Source organism: Ictidomys tridecemlineatus, chromosome 5 (assembly GCF_052094955.1).
Source record: "Ictidomys tridecemlineatus isolate mIctTri1 chromosome 5, mIctTri1.hap1, whole genome shotgun sequence".
Classification (NCBI taxonomy): Eukaryota; Metazoa; Chordata; class Mammalia; order Rodentia; family Sciuridae; genus Ictidomys; species Ictidomys tridecemlineatus.
Genome location: NC_135481.1, coordinates 37,346,577 through 37,368,880, shown reverse-complemented (window position 1 = coordinate 37,368,880; position 22,304 = coordinate 37,346,577). Strand labels below are relative to the sequence as shown.

At 33.9% G+C, this 22,304-nt stretch overlaps 1 protein-coding gene across 4 annotated transcripts in view; it reads right to left on the bottom strand.

Moving 5' to 3' along the window:
- The window catches only part of Ttbk2 (tau tubulin kinase 2), a 152,027-nt gene that overhangs the window by 89,586 nt on the left and 40,137 nt on the right, over positions 1 to 22,304 (bottom strand). For 3 of the 4 annotated variants that reach the window (XM_078048929.1, XM_078048927.1, XM_078048928.1), the window contains exon 3: positions 16,732 to 16,879. In XM_078048929.1, the coding sequence (XP_077905055.1) occupies positions 16,732 to 16,879 (148 nt within the window). Of the gene's footprint in view, positions 1 to 1,446; positions 1,552 to 16,731; positions 16,880 to 22,304 lie in introns of those variants that run through there. The other variant, XM_021726183.3, reaches the window with a different exon arrangement.

Here is a 22,304-nt window from a genome sequence, read left to right as displayed (position 1 = left end):
TCTTTTATTTCTTTAATCAGGGCTTTATAGTTTTCAGCAGAGATCCTGCGTATACTTTGTTACATTTATACCAAACTACTTCAATGGGGGGAGGCAGCTACTGTGTTTTAAATTCAATTTTCAGTTGTTCTTTACTAGTTTACACAAATATGATTGCTCTTTGTGGCCTATCCTGTGTCACTTGCTAAATTATTTATTTTTAGGATTTTTTTATGAATCCCTTTAGATTTTCTATATAAATAATTATGTCATATGCAAACAGAATAGTTTTATTTCTTATTTGCAATACATACACCAGTATTTCTTCATATTTTTTACTGCACCACACTCATTCTCCTCTTGTTCTGAGTCTCTGATGATACAAATGTTAGACCTTTTGATATTCTTATAAGTCCAATTATTTTCCTGTTGTTGAAATGAGGTAATTCTTATTGATATATTTTCTTTCATCTATCATATCCAGTTATTTTCATATTTCCCATCCACTAAGATTTTCATTTCTACTATTTTATTTCTCAGTTTTAAAAATTTAATTCTTCTTTATATGTTATCTCTTTGCTAAGGCTTTCTTATCTTCCTGTTCATTTCTGGAACACAGTCCTAACAGCTGATTTAGCTTTTTGAAATAAATTTAATATTTGGGTGATCCTGGCATTAGCATCTATTTCCCTCTCCATGTGAGTTCAGATTTTTCTGGTTCTTTTTAAGATGAATGATTCCAGATTACATTCTAGACATTTTGAATATTAAATTATGAGACTCTAGGTCTTATTTAAGTCCCACCAAGAATGTTAGTATTTTTGTTTTAGACAGAAATTGACGCTATTGAGTCATGCTTCAAGAACTGACCAGCCTTCTGTGGGTTGTTTCTCTAATTTCACTTCAGTTTTCAAAATCTTTGTAGTCATACTGAATGTGTTCCATTTTAGTGGTCAGATTCCCAAGCTTCTCCCTCTTCTGTAGTCTTTCAGTTCCCTTTTCTAGCCTTCTATAAGAAAGCTGGGGATTTTTTAATCTCAGCGTATTTTCCATGACTGTGCTTAAAGGGCCAAGCAACAAAAAGGCAGAAGGAGAAGAAAAGCAATGAAATATGCCACACTCTCTTCAGACCACAGCTCCTCCATTCTGAGAGGAAGAGTTCCCTCCTTCTGACTTTTAAGTTCCTGCCTGCTCCCACTGAGGACACTGCAGCCATCTATCTCTAAGGATTGCTTGAGGCTTGGATGCAAGAGAATGAAGAAAAGAAAGAAAGAAGAAGAAAAAAAGATGTGGGATGTCCACACTTTCTCTGAGTATTAGAAAACCCCTTTCCTTCTCCATAAGTCAAAATTGGAGGACTTCTGGTGCTTTTTCTGTCCATGTTAATGCCCACTTCCAAGTTTCAGGATACATTAAATTCAGGCTGGGGCATACTGGAAGTTAAAAAAATATATATGGTAAACTCACCGCTGGTTCAGTGGTACTTTGGTCTTCTTCCCCAATCTGCCTCCTACTATTTACTTTTCAGAGTCCTCAAATAGCCACTCCAAGCATTCTGTCCAGGTATTATAGCTGCATTCAGTGGGAGAGACAGGGTGAAGTGTGCTTATTTGATCTTATCTGGAACCAGAACCTGGACTACTGTTGTTCATAACAATCTTTGTGGAACTGATCAAACCATTTGTATACCTTTGATTTTAAGAAATTAAAAGTTCAAAAATAAATAATCCTGGATTAATCTTACTGAGGAAATCGGGAAAAGAAAGATAGTAGGATCACATTGTTTAAGTGTATATAACTTTTGGACATTGTTTATAAAAAAAGTGAAGTTCTTAATTGTGCTTTATTTCTTTGAACCATTTTACATATAACTTTATAATTACTAGGATTATATATTACACATTTTTTGAAAGATGAAAAAACAGCAAGAGCTATCCAAAGTGGGAGACAAATGTAGCAGTTTGTAGATGAGTCTATAAATTTTAAGAAACTGAAAAAAGTTCAGAATGATAAGCATGTAAAGTGTAATCCCAACAGTTCCAAGAGAAGTGGCAGGAAAATTAGGCAGGAGTTCATGTCTTGTATGCTATGTTAAGGTGTGTGAACTTTACCTGAAACAGAAGACCTTGAATTGTTTTAGCAAGAATTGGGAAGTGTGATCAATATGTGTAAAAGATCACTCCAGTTGCAGAACACTAAGGTAAGCAGAAAATGAATCATACTGATTAAATCTAAGGGGTCAAATTAAATTGCACAACTGTGTGTGTGTGTGTGTGTGTGTGTGTGTGTGAGAGAGAGAGAGAGAGAGAGAGTCTGTAAGGGGTTAGATAAGGGAGGGATATTGTATACATATACATGTAATCATATATATTATTTTATATATATGATTTATGTATGTATAGATACATAGATGATTATAATATGCACAGAACATGCCTGCAAAAAAACACAAGAAACTAGTAATAGCAGTAAGCTTTGAAGAAGAAAAGTAAGGGGCTTAGAGAAAAGACATTACTTTTCTCTTCATTTTTATGTTGTGTTTAAGTTTTTTACAATGAATACTTATGCTCTTAAGAAAATTTGTTTAAAAATGAAGGGAGGTCTTATACAGGAACAGGATATTAGATACATATGATATAAAATAAGACAGAGGCCTCTCTCACTTGGCCCCCACTGCTCTATTTTATACAATGTTACTTTTAATAAATCTATGCTCTGTCTGCTACTTCTATGTATCTTGTTCAATTCTTTGTTCAGGATGCCAACAACCTGGACCCCAATACCTCACTGGCATCATTTGGCTAGCCAGCCAGGAGAGGCTATCAAACTCCAGATGGTGCTAAGGCAGAGCTTCAAACTAATCCCACAAATGAACCAAAGTACCCTGTTGTCTTGTCTTGACCAGACAGGGTGAGAATTTCATGATTCCCAATTAGGGAGAGACAACAGCCCCCAGGCTAGCTTGAAATAACTAGAGAAGAAGAGCCCTCCAGTCCCTCAGCCACCTAAAAAGAATTTTGGGGTCACATTTCCCAGGGGAAAATGAGATAGAAGTTTAGGGATATCAAGATGATAGAGGCAGGGTACAGGGTACTGGAATACAAGACCAGGAGATGAGTCATCATGCCTTTATTTGCAATAAATTCCATTACCATGGCAACTCCCACCATGGAGGGCTTATCACTACAGCAACTCCCACCACAAGTTCTATATAGTCCTGTTAACAAAGCAATTCCCGCCATAAATTCTATATTCTAATTAGATGAAAATAAAGTAATCAATAATAGGACAAGATCTTCAATTAGGCCACAGGGAAGGGAAACAAGGCACTCAGTACATAAGTCAAGACTTGCCCAGATATGGGGTCCCTGAGCCACTTTCTTGTGTAGTCCACCTTGCTCTTTATGGAGTATTATTTTCACTTTCAATTAATCTATGCTGTTTAAATAAAAAGATAAAGACAGGTGTAGTGGTGCATGTTATAATCCCAGTGACTTGGGAGGCTATGGCCAGAGGATCACGAATTTGAGGCCAGTTTGGGCAGCTGTGTAAGACCCTGTCTCAAAGTAAAAAATAAAAGGGATGGAGATATAGCTTAGTGGTAAAGTGCCTCTGAATTCAACACTGTAAAACAACCAAAAAAAAAAACAAACAAGATAAAGTATGAATGAGCCTAACATTCAAGAGTCCTGTTCCTATCACATAGTTAGCACTCAAGCACTACTATAGATCTTCCCACAAATAACACACTACCAACTATTTATAAAGAAAGTTCATGCCCCCAAATAGCTTTTAATTATACATAATTATTTTGCTATTTTCAAGCATAATACAAATTCAAAGAAAAGATAAAGAAAGTGGATGTTGAAGATATTATAATTACCCTTGTAGTCCATTTTATTATAAAAGAATGTATTATTCTTTTAAATTTCTTATGCACCAAAAGGTATTAAAAAATCAAAGTAAAAGATTGCTTGTGTCTCTGACCCTTTTTAATTTCAGTTTCTTCAAGAGCTTCTTAAGTTATGCAAAAACACACATACACACATTATATTCCATTTCAAGGAAATGGATCTCTGCTCCTTAAAATAATCTAGACTTATTCGATTTCCTATGTGTCATTTTTCTAAACCCTAATGAGAATAGACAAATTCCCAAGCCTGCAAAAATTCTAAATCTTCAAAGAGAAATGTTGAAATGAACACACTGGGGCTGGCAACATGGTTCCGTGGTAAAGCAATGGCCTAACATATGCAAGGTCTGGGGGGTTCAATCCCCAGCACTCCAAAAGAAAAAGAAAGAAAAGAAAAAACAAAACAAAACAACACTCTAAACAAAAACTAAAGTTCTAAATTAAAAGCTATTTGGGGGCATGAACTTGATGGAATGATAAATATCAACAAGGGCAAGAAAAAGTTACTTTAAGTGAAAAAAATGCATAGGTTGAAACAAACAAGCAGATTATAGATTTACAAAAGCATAACAAACAAGCAGATTATAGATTTACAAAAGCATAACAGATTTAATGAGAAGCAGGGTATATCCCTAACCTTTCAGTTCCCAGAGTACAACTATAATGCTCCCCAACAAAAGATCCCTTTGAAGTAACTTTCGTAGGCAGGCTTCTGTAACTGGATAGACCAATGGTCCAATCCAGAAATTTTTCTTGTATTTTTATGATGGGAAAGGGAGTAGTCATGCTTGGCAGCAGCAGCTGGAGACTTCAAGCAAGGAAGGCAGAACAGGTACAGTTGGTATCCTCTAATAATAACCCTTCTTCCCAACTCTCAGTTTGTGCCCTGAAGCCTACAAAGCAAAAATAAAATCCAGGACCACTACCTGCAGAGAAAAACAAAGTCCCCCAAATCAAAACAAAATCATTTTCCTCTTTATGGGATATAAAGAAAAATGTAGTATTCCCCTGGATTTTCATAGGGAATGACAAATTAATTCCCAACTATCTTACTTAAGAATATAATTTAGTTATCAAACAGTGATATCTGTTATTCCCTTATATTACTAGGATCTTCACTTGCTTTTGGAGGATGTAAAGAGAATTTTTTAAAATAGTTAAATAATTCTTTAATAAGTTACTTCCACATCCAAGGAAATGTGCAAAGATAAAAACCTCAGTTTTCCTCATGTTGGTGCTTTGAGAATCCAAGAGATGATGCTGATCTCACAACATGAAATAAGAAGCTAATATAGGACAGAAAGGCTGGACAACTTTCTAATCACTCACTGACTTACGTATTGATTTTTTTTTTAAGTTGTAGATGGACACAGTATCTTTATTTATTTATTTATTTATTTTTATGTGGTGCTGAGAATTGACCCAGTACCTCACATGTGCAAGGCAAGTGCTTTACCACTGAGCCACAACCTCAGCCCCAAGCAGTGATTTTTAAATACAATAAACTTCATTAGATTGAACATTTTATGGAGAGAACACATATATTAGAAATCAAATCTACAGAATATTGGTAGAAAATATTTTGTTACACTTACTTACACATTTGTATAACAAATGGAAGTAAATGAACAATGTATAAATTTTAAAAGAAGACTTCCTTTGATAAAAATATATGCTAAGTATAAATAGTAGCAACTTTATAGCATTCTGAATTCCCAAAACATTAGGCCCACCTATATTCAAAAGTAAAAACCTCAGATTTTTAAAGAGAAATTTATTTGGAAGATCCAAGTGATTGTCTTCCATTACTATGTAGAGCTGAATCTCTATATAACATACTCTTGAGAGTCTGAGCCCTAGTCATCCAAAGGTGACTATATGGTTTTTTTATAGAACCTTAATATTTCTTTTCCTTAGTTAAAAATATCAACAATGAAGCTTATGAAGAAAATAACTAGAAATAGAAGAGCTATGTTATGCTATCCTCCCACATTCATTTACAAATGTATGCCATCACTAAATATAAAACTACTTTGTGCTATCATTTTGTTACTGAGGAAGATATAAATGTCAAGTTTAAATATATATAATCCCTGCCCTTTAAGAAACTCGCAATTTAGAAGAGAACACAAACTTATTTTAAAAAATAAAATAACATGAAGTTGAGGATGCAGCTCAGTGGTTAAAGTACCTGCCTAACATGTATAAGGCCTTGGATTTTATTCCCAATACCATGAAAATAAATATAACAAAACATTTTGAAAATTGCACAAAAGAATAAACAAGTCAAAATACAGCACTTATTAACTCAATAGCAACTAGTGCCCTAGTGGCCATATACAAGGCCACTAGGCCTTATATATATTCTCAATTGAAGGCTCCTGATTCTAACTATCATACAGAGAAAGTTTAAGAAAAACCTAAAACACTTTGCTTCAGCAGAAACAAGGATAATATCAAAGAATACTGGCATTACAGAAGGACACTGACACCAATTTGAATAATAAAAAATTTGAACACAGAAAGGAAAATGGCTAAAAAGGTTTGAAACAGAACATACACAAATCTGTGAGTTCTTTATGATCTTCAAAACACATAAATTCAGTGATCACTTAAGAACACAACTCATCAGTCTGAAAATTGACAAAGAAAAACCAAGCCTTTATCCTGCCCTTCTTATAAGTTTATTTCAAGGGAAACAAATAGTTGATGGAATAAAGTTCTACTTTGTAGAATAATTTTAGTTAATAACTTTACAATAAATAAAAAGAATCAGGAAAATAATCATTTAATAACCCCTAATGTCAATTAATCTAGATAATGTATTCTTGCCAAACAAGAGCAGCATCATAAATCCCCTTAAGTCTTTAGATACTTGGGAGAGTAAAAACAGGATTGAACTCAGGGCACTCAACCACTAAGTCAACATCCCCAACCCTAATTTGTATTTTATTTAGAGACAGTCTCACTGAGTTGTTTAGTGCCTCATTTTTGCTAAAGCTGACTTTGAACTTGCAATTCTCCTGCATCAGCCTCCAGAGTCACTGGGATTACAGGCATGCAGTTCAAAGAAAAACAGAAAGACATATTAAAAAGGCACCACAAGGATGCAATCATCCAAAACCTTAATTTGGAGTTTTCTACCAAGCGAAGGAGGTTATTCCTTCAACAAATAAGTCACAATGAAAAAGAAATAAGGGGGGAACTCTGTGACATGTCAATCAAATATAATTGCCTGCCTTGAATGTAAATTCTAATTTGAACAAGTCAACTGCCAAAAAACTATTTGTAGTGTTTTTGTTTGTTTCCTGTTTTTGTTTTTGTTTTGAGATGGAGTATTGCCACTATTGCCCAGGATGATCTTGATTTCCTGGGTTTGAGAGATTCTTTGCCTTAGCCTCTGGAGTAAGCGGAGACACTACAGGTAGACATCATAGTGCCTGGGAAGAACATTTTTGAGACAATGGGGAAAATTAAACACTAGTTAGATATTAGATGGTATTGAGAAATAACCTTTAGTTTTGTTAGGTTTTGAATACTACTGTGTGTATGCTATTTTAAAAGGAATAAAACTCCAAAAAGGGGGATCATCTAATGTAAACTGAGAATCTCAGATGATAATAATGTATCAATATTGGTTCATTATTATAACAAATGTATCATAATAATGATCATAATAATGTAATAAGGAAAAACAGTTGCACATGCCTATAATCCCAATGGCTCAGGAGACTGAGGCAGGAGGATCAGAAGTTCAAAGCCAGACTCAGCAATGGCAAGGTGCTGAGCAACTCAGTGAGACCCTGTCTCTAAATTAAAAAAGAAATACCAAATAGGGCTGGTGATATGGCTCAGTGGTCAAGTGCCCCTAAGTTCAATCCCTAGTACCAAAAAAAAAAAAAAAAAAAAGGAGGGAAACAGTGGATAGGGGACTGGGTATGCAAGAACTCTGTTTCCTGCTCAATTTTTCTACAAAATCAAAACAATTCTAAAAAGTGAAGTGTATTAATTTAAAAATAAACTGGGAATATGGGCTTTTTCTCCAACATGTTCCATTATTAAAACTGATTAAACTTAATCCATTACTAAAACTGGTCACCTGAGGAGGAGATTTTACAGTCTATTACTTCACTTTTTTGTTGTTGTTGTTGTTGTTGAATGATACTAGGGACTGATCTTAGGTATGTTCTACCTCTGAACTATATCCTCAAGCCTTTCTTGCTTTTTTTTTAGACAGGGTCTCACTAAGATACCCAGGCTGGCCTCAAACTTGTGATCCTTTTGCCTCAGCCTCCTGAGTCACTGGGATTACTGGTATGTGCCAATGCACCCAGCTTTTATTTCACTTTTTAAACACCACTATACTCCAAATTTTTCTAATGTTTAACATAAGCTATTTCTAATATGTTCCTATACCATTCTCTCCCTCCCTCCCTCTCTCCCCCCTCCTCTCTCTCTCAGCTAAAACATTCTATGCTCCAATAAATAAAATTGAAGGGATTCACAAAATCATCAATCATCAACTAAGCTCTCACAGGCAAAATCTACAAAACTTTGACTTACCTCCAAACACCCTCATCTCAAACCTCATGAATTCCCTATATGGCTGGCAACACAACTCTAAAATAAATAACATTTATCTATTAAATAAAGATGTTCATTAAGAAAACTAAGGAGTCCTCATTTGTTAAACAGAGACACATATTGGAGAATTTACATACTATAGGGTAACCTGAATTTCTTTTAAAACATTTTTAAGCAAGATAGGAAAAAATGATGAAGGGGTAAGATGTAAATGCACCAAGACTGGTCAAATGCTGATACGTACTGAGCCTGAGTTTGGGGTACATGAATATTCATTTTATAATTCTATTTTTGTGTACATTTGAACTTTTTCATAATTAAAAAAAAAAAAAACAAGGCAAAGGGACCTCTGGTTTCTATTTCTGCATGTAAGGAGCTCAGCAATTTCTACTCCATCCTAACAAGTAAAAAGTAGAACAAACTGAAAACTAGTATTCTAAGAAGAGAAGTAAAAATCACAAGACAAACCACACCCCATTCCCCAAAATTGGAAAGACAGGCAGATACAGAGACTCATACCAGAGCAGAAACCTCCATGAAAACAAGTGCTAGGATAGGGAAACCTGAGCTAAAATTGATGATGTTAAAAACTGTTTTACCTCCAGTAGAGCAATCAGGTGATCATAGAAAATCCTGGGGAAAAATTACCTGATGCTTTCAATCAGGGGAAGAAATATGCAGAACACTCTTCTGCTGCTTTTTTTTTTTTTCCTTTTCTTTTTTACTGGGATTGCACCCAGAAGTGTTTAACTGAGCCACATCCCTAATCCTTTTTTTTTAATTTTTATTTATTTATTTAATTTTTTTAGTTGTAGGTGAATACAATACCTTTATTTATTTATATGTGGTGCTGAGCATCGAACACAGGGCCTCCCACATACTAGGTGAGCTCTCTACTACTGAGCCACAACCCTAGCCCCTCCTTTTACTTTTCATTTTGAGACAGGGTCTTACTATGTTGCTGCAAATACCATTTTTAGTACAAAGACATAAATTTAAAGCAAACTGGTGGAGAGTTATACTAAACTGAAAAGAAAATAGGAGTGACTATATTATTAGATAATTTTAGATATATATTAGATAATTTTCCTTATTATAAAGTCCGTACTGTCTGAACAGACTTTATAATAAGGAAAATTATCTATAGTAAAGAACGGCATTACATAATGATAAAGGAGACAATTCTCCAAGAAGACATGTGGTATGTGTTTAACAACACTCAGAAACATGTATTCACCAAACAACAGAAGTTCAGTACAACTTCAAGGAAAAACAGGGTTTTTTTTTTTTTTATTATAACTGGAGAGTTCAGAATCCTTCTATAAGAAACAGAAGATTGAGTAGGCAGAAAAATCTGTAAGAACATAGCTGAACTCTACACTACACCAATTAACTGGTAATAACTGACATCTATAGACTACTTCAAACAACAAAAGTGTTCTACAAAAATACATTCTTCTCACATTCACATAGGATATTTGTTAAGACAGATCACATTCCGAATCAAAAAGCAGTCCTTAACAAATTTAAAGTACATAAATCATAAAATGTCTACTTTCAGAACACAATGAAATTAAACTACAGAATAATAACAGATAACTTAAAAATTCTAAAATACATAAGGAATAAAACAAAATACTTCTAAAATAAAACATTTTAAAAGTTTAAAAACTTCTACATTAAATGAAAATAAAAACAATATATCAAAATTAGTGGGATGCAGTAAAACCAGTGTCTTAAGTGAAATTTATAGCACTACATGATACGTTGGAAAAGAAGAAAAATCCAAAATCAATAATCAAAATGTATACTTTAAGAAACTAGAAAATAAAGAGAAAAAAATCCAAAGGAATTTGAAGAAAAGGAAAAAAAAATTAGCAGCAATCAATGGAATTGAAAACAGTAAATTAATAGGGACAGGGGAGACAACAAGGAAACCAAAAGCTGATTCTTTGAAAACCAGTAAATCTATAGTTGAGCAAAGAAAAGAGAGAGAGCAAATTATTAGTATCAGAAATGAAAGATGGTATATCTCTACAAATCATATAGACACGAAAAAGATAATAAACGTCTCCATGCTCCCAAATTAAATAACCTGGATAAAATAGAAAAACTCCTTGAAAGACACAAACTGCCAAAATTCACACAAGAATAAACAAACACTCTGCATATGTCAGTATTTGTATCTATTAAAGAAGCTGAATCAATAATCTTCCCCAAAAGAAAACAACAAGTGTAGGTACTTTCATTGGTGAATTCTACCAAATATTTAAGGAAGAAATTATTCCCCATTCTATTTCATTTTTTTATTTTGAGACAGTTGTTGAGGCTGGCCTCAAACCTGCAGTCCTCCTGCCTCAGCCTCCTGAGTATCCTGGGAGTACAGGCATGTGCCACCATGCCCAGCTTATAACAATTCTCTAAATATCTTCCGTAAGACAGAAGCAGAGGGAATAGTGTTAGATGCCAGCAAATAACCTACTACTAAAATCAAATGAAGACAAATTACAAAAATGCTATAGAGCAATATCCCTCAGGCACTCAAATAAAAAATTCTAAAAATATATATTAGTAAATTGAAGCCATCAATGGATAAAACCAAGTGAGATTTATATCCCTAGTATGCAAGATGACCAAAATCCAGAACACTCACAATACCATATAAATGTCAACTAACGTAATCTATCATATCAACAAGCTAAAGAAAACTCACATATACATATCCATAGACACAGAAAAGGTATTTGGCAAATCCAAAGTCTATTTGTGTTAAAAACTCTTAAAATAGAGATGAACTTTCTCCATTTGATTAAGAATATCTAGAAAAATCCTACAGGGAATATCTACTTAATGGTAAGAAACTACATACTTTCCTGCTAAGATCAGGAACAAAGATGTCTGTCCCCTCTTACTGTTCTTTTTCAACATCATACTATAAGGCCTAGTAATGAAATAAGACAAAAAGAAATAAAGAGTATACTGAATGAGATGGAAGAAATAAAACTGTCTTTGCAAATAATATTACTGTCCATGTAGAAAATCCAAAGGAATCAACAATAGAACTGGAACTAACAAGGATCTAAATAACAAGGTTGCAAGACACAGGTCAATGTATAAAAATCATAATAATCAGAACAGCATCATATTGGCAAAAGAATAGCCAAATAAATGAAACAGAGAGCCCAGAAACAGATTCATATAAATATCAATTAATCTTTGACAAAGGCAAAGACAGTCTTTTTCATTAATGATGTTGGAACAACTGGAGATTAAAATGCAACAAAATACATCTAGAGCCTTACACTTTTTGCAAAAATTAACTCAAACAGATAATATATTTATATGTAAAATGAAAAACCCAAGAAAGATAATAACATAAGATAGCCTTGAATTTGGCATTGACTTTTTAAAAATATTTTTTAGTTGTAGATGGACACAATATCTTTATTTTTATTTATTTATTTTTATGTGGTTCTGAGGATCAAACCCAGAACCTCACATATGCAAGGCAAGTGCTCTACCAGTGAGCTACAACCACAGGCTTTGGCACTGACTTTTTACATACAACATCAAAGGAACAATTCATGAAAGAAAACAATTCATCAAAATTAAAAATTTCTGCTCTGAAAAAGACAAAATAACATGACAAGCCATAGACTGGGAGAAAATATTTATAATAAAAGACTTATCTGATATAGGTCTGATATACAAACACTCAAAGAACTCTAAAATAAGAAAACAATCTAAGAAAACAATTTCATTTAAAAATGGGCCAAAAGATTGAGTAAATTACATTATATGTATGAATATGACATAATGAATCCCACTATTATGTGTAATCATAATACACCAATAAAAAAGAAATGAACCAGATTTTAACAGACACCTTACTTAAGAAGATATACAGATGCTGAGTACAGTGGCACATACCTATAATCCTGAGGCAGGATGATCATAGGTTTCAGGCTAGCCTCAGCAATTCAGAGAGAGACCCTGGCTCCAAAGGGATTAGGGATATAGTTCAGTGGTAAAGGGTGTCCTGAGTTCAATCCCCAGTACCAAAAGAAAAAAAAAAAGGAAGGTTGGGGTTGTACCTCAATGGTAGAGTACTTATCTTGCATGCTCGAGGCACTGAGTTCAATCCTCAGTACCACATAAAAATAAATAAATAAAATAAAGCTATTGTGTCCATCCATAACTAAAAAAAAATATTTTTAAAAAGAGGGGAGGAGGAGAAGGGGAAGGAAGAGAAGGAGAAGGGGAAGATGAAGAGAAAGAAGAGCAGGAGGAGGAGGAAAATAATGAAAAGGGAGGAGAGAAAGGAGGAGGAGGAACAAAAACAACAGATGGCAAATAATTGTGCAAAAAAAATGCTCAATATCATATATCATCAGGGAAATTAATACAACTAATACAACAAGATATCACTATATATCTATTAGATGACCAAAATCCAGAACACTCACAATACCAAATGCTAGTGATGACTTGAAGAAACAGCTAACTGCCAAATGCAGTTGTAGCCACTAGATGCAAAATGGTATAGCCACTTTGGAAGATAGTTTCACAGTTGCTTATGAAACTATATGTTTTCTTACTATATAATCCAGCAATAGTGCTTCTTTTTTTAATATTTATTTTTTAGTTGTAGTTGGACACAATACCTTTATTTCACTTATTTATATTTATGTGGTGCTGAGGATCGAACCCAGGGTCTCATATGTGTGAGGCAAGCACTCTACCGCTGAGACACAACCCCAGGCCACAATAGTGCTTCTTGATATTTACCCAAAAGAGCTGAAAAGTTATGTCCACACAAAAACCTGCACATAAATGTTTACAATGGCTTTATTTATAATTGCCCAAATTTGAAAGCAACCAAGACATCCTTCAATAGTTAAATAAACCAGTACATCTAGATAATGGAATATCTAGATGTACCAAAAGGAAATGAGCTATCAAGCCATAAAATGATGTGAAGGAAATTTAAATGCACATTACTAAGTGAACAAAGCCAATACCATACTATTACAACTATATGAAACTCTGAAGAAGATAAAATTATAGGGATCATAAAAAGATTAGTTGTAGCCAGGAGGAGAGAAAGAAGAACAAAAAGAGCTCAGAGGATTTTTAGGGCAGTGAAAAAATATGTGTGTATGAATTCTTTATATTGTAATATACTATATTATCCACCCTTTTATATATACAATTGTCTAAACCCATAAAATGTACAATACAAAAGTAAACCCCATTGAGTAACCCAAAAGTTTTCTATAGTAAACTATGGATCTGAAGTGATAATGATATGTCAGTGTAGGTTCATCAATAGTAACAAATGCACTGCTCTGGTAGGGAATGTTGATAATGAGGGAGACTGTGTATGACAGGGAAGGCAATCTGTGGAATGTTTCTAAATGCATATATTTTTAAATTTTCCTTCGAACTTAAAACTGCTCAAATAAAGGGTTTAGAAAACCAGGAGGAAAATAATTTAAGGGGCTAGGGTTGAGGCTCAGTGATAAAGTGCTTGCCTAGCATGTGTGAGGCCCTGGGCTCAATTCTCAGCACCACATATGAATAAATAAAATAGTCCACTTACAACTAAAGAATATATATTTAAAAGAATAATTTATTTAATTTAATAATTTAATTTAATTGCCAGTTTCAATTCAGGATTCTAGACAAGTACCAAATTTTGTTAAAACTAAAATGGAAATCCATTTTTTATATAGGTACTTATGGCTCCTGAGGTATTGTAGAATTACTAGTGATTCAAAATCAAAGGACTGAAGTTGTTTAAATCTTGTAATAGTACTGCAAATAAAATTGGACTTATTAAAAAGAAAAACAGTCATGAATTGAGACACAGCATAAGAGATCATTAAAATGGATAAGTGACAATAAGTAGTATATCACTGTCAAACATTTACTTAAGGAAAAAAAAAAGACTTTAACAGAATAGGGAGGTAATTATCCCCTTTGCACAGGATTTCAATGCAAAGAAACTGATAAAGGATGAAGATAATATAGTCACAAATGCAGAAAAAGAAGAGACACAACTAAATGGTTATGTAGAGATTTACCTCTGAACAATGATGCTACTAAACAGAAAAGCTGAACAAGTTTAAGGCTCTACTTATTAGGGACAATTTAGAGACTATCAACTTTGTGTGGAAGTTTCAAACCTAAATATAGGTGGTTTAGTTTAGAAATGATTAAAACACTCAACCACATTTGTAAAAACCAAGTAAAATTGAAGAGTTGAGCTTGATTCAATAAAGTATTGCAGGTTTCATCCAGAATGATTCAGAGAGATCCAAGAAACTAATCTGGTGAAGTAGCACAGGGAAGGTTCCCCAAAATAAAATACAGGATAAAATGGTAAGGACTTCATGGGATAGGGTCAACGAAAGAAAGATATTAATAATGAGAGATTTTCAGAGCTGAGGAAATCCAGGCTGTTCAGTGCAGAAAAGACTGCAAAAAAAAAAAAAAAAGATAAATGAGAATGGAGGGAATCTGAGAAAAGGCATAACATGAATTCTGAGAAAGGGGATTGATTTATTTAAAGGAGCAAGATTTAGGATCCAGGCTAAACTCATCATAAAATATCAAAAACTGAACATCAATTTAAGACAAACTAATCCTATAATAGAGGGTACCTCTATTCATATACTGTTTCCTTATACATTTTAATTCTTTAATTGGGGTCATTCAATATTAAATCTCCATGCTGCTAGGAAAGCAAAAACATAAAAATGTTCTCAAAATAATCCAGATTCCAAAGCAATCTCAGTAAAAGGAAGATGTAAGGCATAAGTATGCAGAAGGCTTAAATTAAAAAGAGAACACACTCAAAGACTATTCATTGAAATAGAGACCAGAAGATTTAAAAACCTATCCATTTTTGAAAAATGAAGAATTCTGAAGGATAGGGTATCATGTGGTTATAAGCAGATAGGAAAAAAAAAACATTTTAGGTTGATAATAGGAAAAATAAAGTAGAAGTAAAGGAGAGCACTAATATCCAGTGGTCTCCAACTTACTTATAAAAGGCACTAATTGATCTTTAAGCTTTATTACATAAATCCTGAATAAAGTACAGCCAAAAGAAGCAGGAGAACCTCCTAAAGGGGCTGCAGAGCTGTCTCCTGCTTCACTGAAGCATCTCCTCAGGGTCAAACAAATCAAAGGTCAGTGAAGATAAACTGTCCAGGCCAACCTGATGCTGGAAGTAGAACAAATATCCTGGGATCTGTGCACTTTTGAAAAGGGCTCCAGCTGTACCTGTCTGTGGCCTCAACATCACTGAGTTGAGAACAACTCAAGAGAAATAGGGAAAAGGAGAAAAGGGAGAAAAATTAAAAAACATCTTTTTCTCTATTCTTTCTCCTCTAATTCTTTTTCTAGTAATGACAATGGATGCTAATCTATTTACTATCTTCCTGATTTGCCATGTTGTGGTAAAGCTAAGTTTAAACTAAATATAACTACTAAATAGATTTATAATTTTATTATGATCATACTCTAATCAACTGACCAAACTGGGAGAGAAACTTGTATAATCAGAAAGCTTAGGGCAAATGGAATGATCATCGTTATTTAATTTTGATTCATATCAAACACTTTAATATTTGTAGTATCACAATGTTTCATTAAATAGTTATTACAAAGATGAATACAAACTAGCAATGATTTCAGGGTTTTATATGACTATGACTAGACTGACATCAGAAAAAGCTTATTTGACCTTGTAGTAAAAACATAGGGACCTGAGTAGTAAAGTGGACTTTCAAAGCTGAAAATGGCCAGAATTATACTCTGAAACTCAAGTAGTGAGAATACATAAAAGAGCAGTATATTCTTTTAAAACCATCCTGTAGTATGATTTGAAGTCAACTTCCTTAATGTGATTTTTTTAACATCCAAAGAAACCTCAGAGGTATTTTATGATTGATTTTTTTTAATAAAGCAAATTTTACCATAGCAGATTTAGTACAATACTTTCTAAAGCAATAGTGACTCTGCTAAATTCACTCTCTCATCCTTACCTTGAAAAGGAATTCTCAAAATCCAATTAGTCTAAGCAATCACATATCTCTATTACTACTAACTGTGATAAAATTTTCAAGAAAAAAATTCTCAGCATGTTTATACCTAGCAGATATTAGAAAATGTAGTCAAGGTTCAAGAATACTAAACTATAAATTATCATACAAATTATAAATTGTGTATCATCCAAAGCAGCTTACCTTGTAGTTTTTTCAAAACAGCAACCTCCATTTTCAGAACTTGTTTTGGTTGTTGAGCTGATTCCACTTTCAGTGCAACATTTTCCCTGGTGAGCATGTCCAAGGCATCGTAAATTTCTCCAAAGCCCCCACCCCCAATTTTTCTCAACTGCACAGAAAATAAAATAAGAATAAACTCAAAATTATGAGAAGATTCTAACTGGGAACAAATTCAGATCTCTTATTTAGAAAAAAATATATATAATTTAACAATCTCCATTTTATGATAAAATATTCAGTACTGTTAAATTAACTATGTATATGGCAAAAAGAAATCAAAAGCCTGAAAATAATATCAAAACCTTTTTCCAAGGGTCTTCCTCAAAAAGTAATGAAATTATCTCAGTCACAAACAATTTGAAAACTTGATCTATAGGCAGCAGCAGAAAAGTCACAAAAAATATAATATCTGAAAGAATCAACTTCCACAAATGCCACTCAGATTTATTATTTTAACTCTAAATCAGTCATCTTCACACTTTTTAAACCATAAAATCTTTTTGCCAATTGATATCTCACTTGGAACTAATCTAGTGTATGCGTACAGGGGAGGTCAGAAGATGGAGCCAGCACCCATCCCTCTCACCACTATTGACTTTTCTCTGAGGCAACTAACAGGCTCCACAAAGCAGGCAGAGAACTACTCTGAAGAATCCCAGAGTTATGCATCTACACATTCAAATAAGAGTAAGTTGTAATTGATTTAAGTACTTTCATCAAATATTTAATCTTTTTCTAATAAGATGAAAAATTAACTGGGAAACATCATGATTTTGTATTGGTATCATAAACAATTTCTGATGAGCTAGAGACAACTAGACCTTTAAGGTTCTAAAGAAAATAGAGTAGGTGATGTATTTCAAGTTAGATAGCATGAAATCAGTCATCTTCCATTTCTTGACCCTAGATCGTCTTTTCCTTATATTTTCAAATCTCTAGGATGTGATATAACACAGAAAGCCATCACCAGAAGCATGGGGGTCTTAAATCCTAACCCCTCAAGAGGCCCCATGTCATGTCCTACTTATTTATTTCTCCACTGAATTTTCATTGATTATTATACCTAGGCTAATTTCTTTCTCATCTGAATTTCTATGAGAATAATTTGTTTAGTCATTCAATTAATCATTTTATCAGTCCACACCTCAAAAATTATATTTATGTATTATCCTACTACTTTTTAACTCATGTTGCTTAACTTTCTATTGTCAATGTCCCACCCCACTACAGAAAAAGTTTCAAAGAGAGAGTCATTTATCTTACTTCTTTTAAGTCCTATAGCATTTGGAAAAAATCCCAGTTACATAGTTATTGCTAAATAACTAATATTTTGCATGTTTGAGTCATAATTGATATTCATTTTGGTTTGATGTAAGGAAGGAAATATTTTGAGGCACTATAGGATGAGCTTGAGTTAAAAAATAAGCTTCAGAACTGTTCAATTAAATATGTTGCTGTTTGTTGGGCCATGATTACTACTTATGATTCTATATATTTTGTCCATTAAACAAAGCCTAGAGTAACTTGAAAAACTCAAAAATAAGCTGGACATAGTGGTGCACATCTGTAGTCCCAGCTGCTCAGAAGGATGGGGCAGGAGGAAAGAGTTCAGAAGTTCACAGCCAAACTGGTCAACATAATGAGACCCTGCTCAAAACAATAACAAAATTCACAAATAGTTCCAAAGGGATGTCCTTCTAATTATGGATAGATGAGGGGGTGGCTTATTGTTTTACCTCACAAAACCTTACCAAATGACAGAATTTTTAAAAATAAAAAAATTAGACTTTAGTAAATGTTTTTGCCATTAGTTAATTCTTATACTGCCACTTGAGTATAAATAAAGCATTAGTGAATAAGAAACATTATTACCCTATATACGTGTACTACATGACTAGTGTGGCTCTGCATCATGTACAGCTGTAGGAGTGAGAAGTTGTGCTCCACTTGTGTACAATGTGTCAACCTGCATTCTATTGTCATGTATAACTAATTAGAACAAATGAAAAAATAAAATAAATAAAGCATTAGTATTTTCTAAATTATCTTGACAAAACCCTAAGACATTATCAATGCTTCTGAGGCTAAGGGACAGAGGCAGTTTAGTAGATGGGGATACACAGATTAAAGATGACTACTACTATATCTCTGTCCAATTCTTACTCTTCTTCAGTGTGAAGAAGGCCTTTCATATTAAAAAAGAAAATGTGACATTGCCATTCTCCCATCAAGAGATAGATTCTATTTTTCCACCTCCTTAAATCTGGGTGAATTTTATAAGCGATTTAACCAACAAAACAGAGGAGAGGAAAACTGTGCCAATTCTGAGGACAACCCTTAACTACCTAGTAGCTTCTGCTTCCTGTCTTTTGAAAACAAGTCACAATAATTAAAAAAAAAAAAAAAAAAAAGGTCTCTTCAAAATAGAAAGGAAATCCATAGAGCAGAGGAAGGGGACTGAGAGGGAGAAAGGAGAGTAAAAAGAGGTTTGGGGGGAAAAAAATCAAATAAATTATGCAATGTCCATGCATGAATATACCACAATGAATTCCATTTTCATGTAAAATTATAATGCACTAATTTAAAAAAATAATAGAAGGGACACCAGTAAAGTAGATGAAGGGGATCAGGGTGAGGAAGGAAAGGAGGGAAAAGGGAGGTATTGGGGAAGGAAAGTGATAGAATAATGTTATATGCACGTATGAGTATGTCACAATGAACCCCACTATTATGTATTATAATGCACCAATAAAAACCATATTTTAAAAACCCAGCTACAAAATAATGCATGTGACCATCTTTAGAAGTCATAGACATAGCCACATTCAGGCTCTGTGTCGCACGCCTATAATCCCAGCAATTCAGGAGGCTGAGGCAGAAGGATCATGAGTTCAAAGCCAGCCTCAGCAACTTATTTAGCAAGGTCCTAAGAAACTTAGTGAGATTCTGACTCTAAAAATAAAAAAAAAAAAACATGGGCTGGGGCTGTAGCTCAATGGTATAGTGCCAGCCTCACATGTATGAAGCACTGGGTTCAATCCTCAGCACCACTAAAAATAAGTAAATAAAGATATTGTGTCCACCTACACCTAAAAAAAAAAATTTAAAAATAAAATACAAAAAAGGGCTGGGGATGTGGCTCCATGGTTAAGTGTCCCTGGGTTCAATCCCACATACCAAAAAAAAAAAAAAAATCAGCCATAGGAAATTTTCTAGAAAATGAACTATGAAACTGGAGACAGTGGAAGAGCTAAGGATCTCAAAGGTACCAGAAGTGAGCATTTGGAAGTGGATCCTCCAACCCAACCAATCTTACTAGTGCCACATGACTAAAAAAGACAAACCACCCAAGCATACTGGTCCCTAATTTATAATCCACAAAATTGTAGTGGGGTAGGGAGCGGGAGCATGGGAGGAATAGATGAACTCTAGATAGGGCAGAGGGTTTCGAGGGAAAATGGGGAGGGGGCAGGGGGTTAGTAAAAATGGTGGAATGTGATGAACTTCATTATCCAAAGTACATGTATGAAGATACGAATTGGTGTCAACATACTTTATATACAACCAGAAATATGAAAAATTGTGCTGTATATGTGTAATAAGAATTGTAATGCATTCCGCTATCATTTTTTAATAAATAAAAATATTGTGAGCAAATAAAATGACTGTTTTAAATGTCTATGTTTTGATGTAGTTATAAAACAATAAGTAACTGAAGTACCATCCTAATAATGAGCCTGTGCTGTTATTAAAAATGCCACTCTGGGGTTCGGGATATAGCTCAGTTGACAGAGTACTTGCCTCAGATGCACAAGGCCCTGGGTTCAATACCAGGCACAATTAAAAGAAATAAAATAAAAAGCCCCTCCTCCTTTCAATTTTGGGGGAATAAATTCCACAAATATATTAGCTCTCATTATCAGGAAAAGAGAGAGCCATGTAGGCAGATCTTCACTTATTACCTTTTGATGTGTCTACTGGAGAAGAGCCAATCCTATCATAGTACTTAGAACAATGCTAGGAACCGAAGCAACAATTACCAATTTTTGTAATCTCCCTACACCAGTCCATGATGATGACATGGTTCTTATATTTGGTGAAGCAAATTTTCAAAGCCTACTATCTACCTAGTCAGTAAAACATCCTATAATATAGAAACAAAATTTTTACTGCCAAAAAAAGGCTGAGGATATAGCTCAGTGGTAGCACACATACTTTCCACGGGTGAGGACCTGCGTTCAAAAACCCAGGAAAAAAAAAAATATTGCTAAAGGGTCTTTCCTTTTTCTATCTATTGACAAATTAAGGAAACCACTAAAATAGCTTTGTGAAACCTGCTAATGGAACAAAACTTTGGGCGACTAAAGACTAGATAGCAATAAAAATACTTAAATATACTGAAAACAAAAACAATTCCTTTAAAAAATAAAGTCTATTAGGACCATGTCAAAGGAATTCAGAAGACAACTTGAAGGATGTCCCCCTTAGTCAAATGAGACAATTTGAATATCTTTAAGGACAACGACTATAATGGACTAAAATATATCAAATCTACAAATTCTTAACTATACTAAAAAACAAATTTCACTGGTAACTTTTGGAGTATGCTAGGGAACTAAGCAAAATAAGCAAGCATTGCTTTCCTAATCAAACAGCTGAAGATAGAAATTTCTCTTTATAGGTATATTTCAACTAATAAATAAAAAAAAATGATAGAATATCAGCAATTTTCAATCCCCCCTCCAAAAAAAATTTAATAGGTCTGAGCACAGTAGCTTTAATCCCAGCAACTCCAGAAGCTAAAGCAGGAGGATCACAAATTCAAAATCAGACTCGACAATTTAACAAGGTCCTAATCAACTTAGCAAAAACCTGTCTCAAATTAAAAATAAAAAGGACTGGGGATATAGCTCAGTGGTAAAGCATCCCTAGTTTCAAACCCCAGTACCATCCCCACAAAAAACAATGAACAGACCTAGGCAATACACATCAATAGCTACTAATATAACAAAATAGCCCTTCTAGTTAAAACTACATTATATCATTTATGAAAAAAAATGGGGGGTCCCACTTCAAGAAACAAACCTAACTCATATATAATCAGCCCTCTAAATACAATTACCAGTTTACATGAAATGAGACAGAAAGACATATTAACATTGATGGAAGCAATGAGTAATATCCAAACCAATGTGAAATTCTGCACATAAATCACCTTGTTTCTTCGGTAATGTTAAAGAGAGAGATACAGATAAAGAGAAATCTAGAAAATGAAAGAATAAGTACCACTTGCAATACCCAGACCTAATTTAGACCGTGATTCAAATTACCAAAAACAATTTACAAAAAAATAAGGGAAATGTGAAAACTGAAATGCTATTCTTCGATATTAAGAAATTATTACTGGGGTCTGGAGATGTGGCTCAAGCGGTAGCGCGCTTGCCTGTTATGCGTGCTCGCCTGTTATGCGTGAGGCCTGGGTTCGATCCTCAGCACCACATACAAATAAAGATGTTGTGTCCGCCGAAAACAAA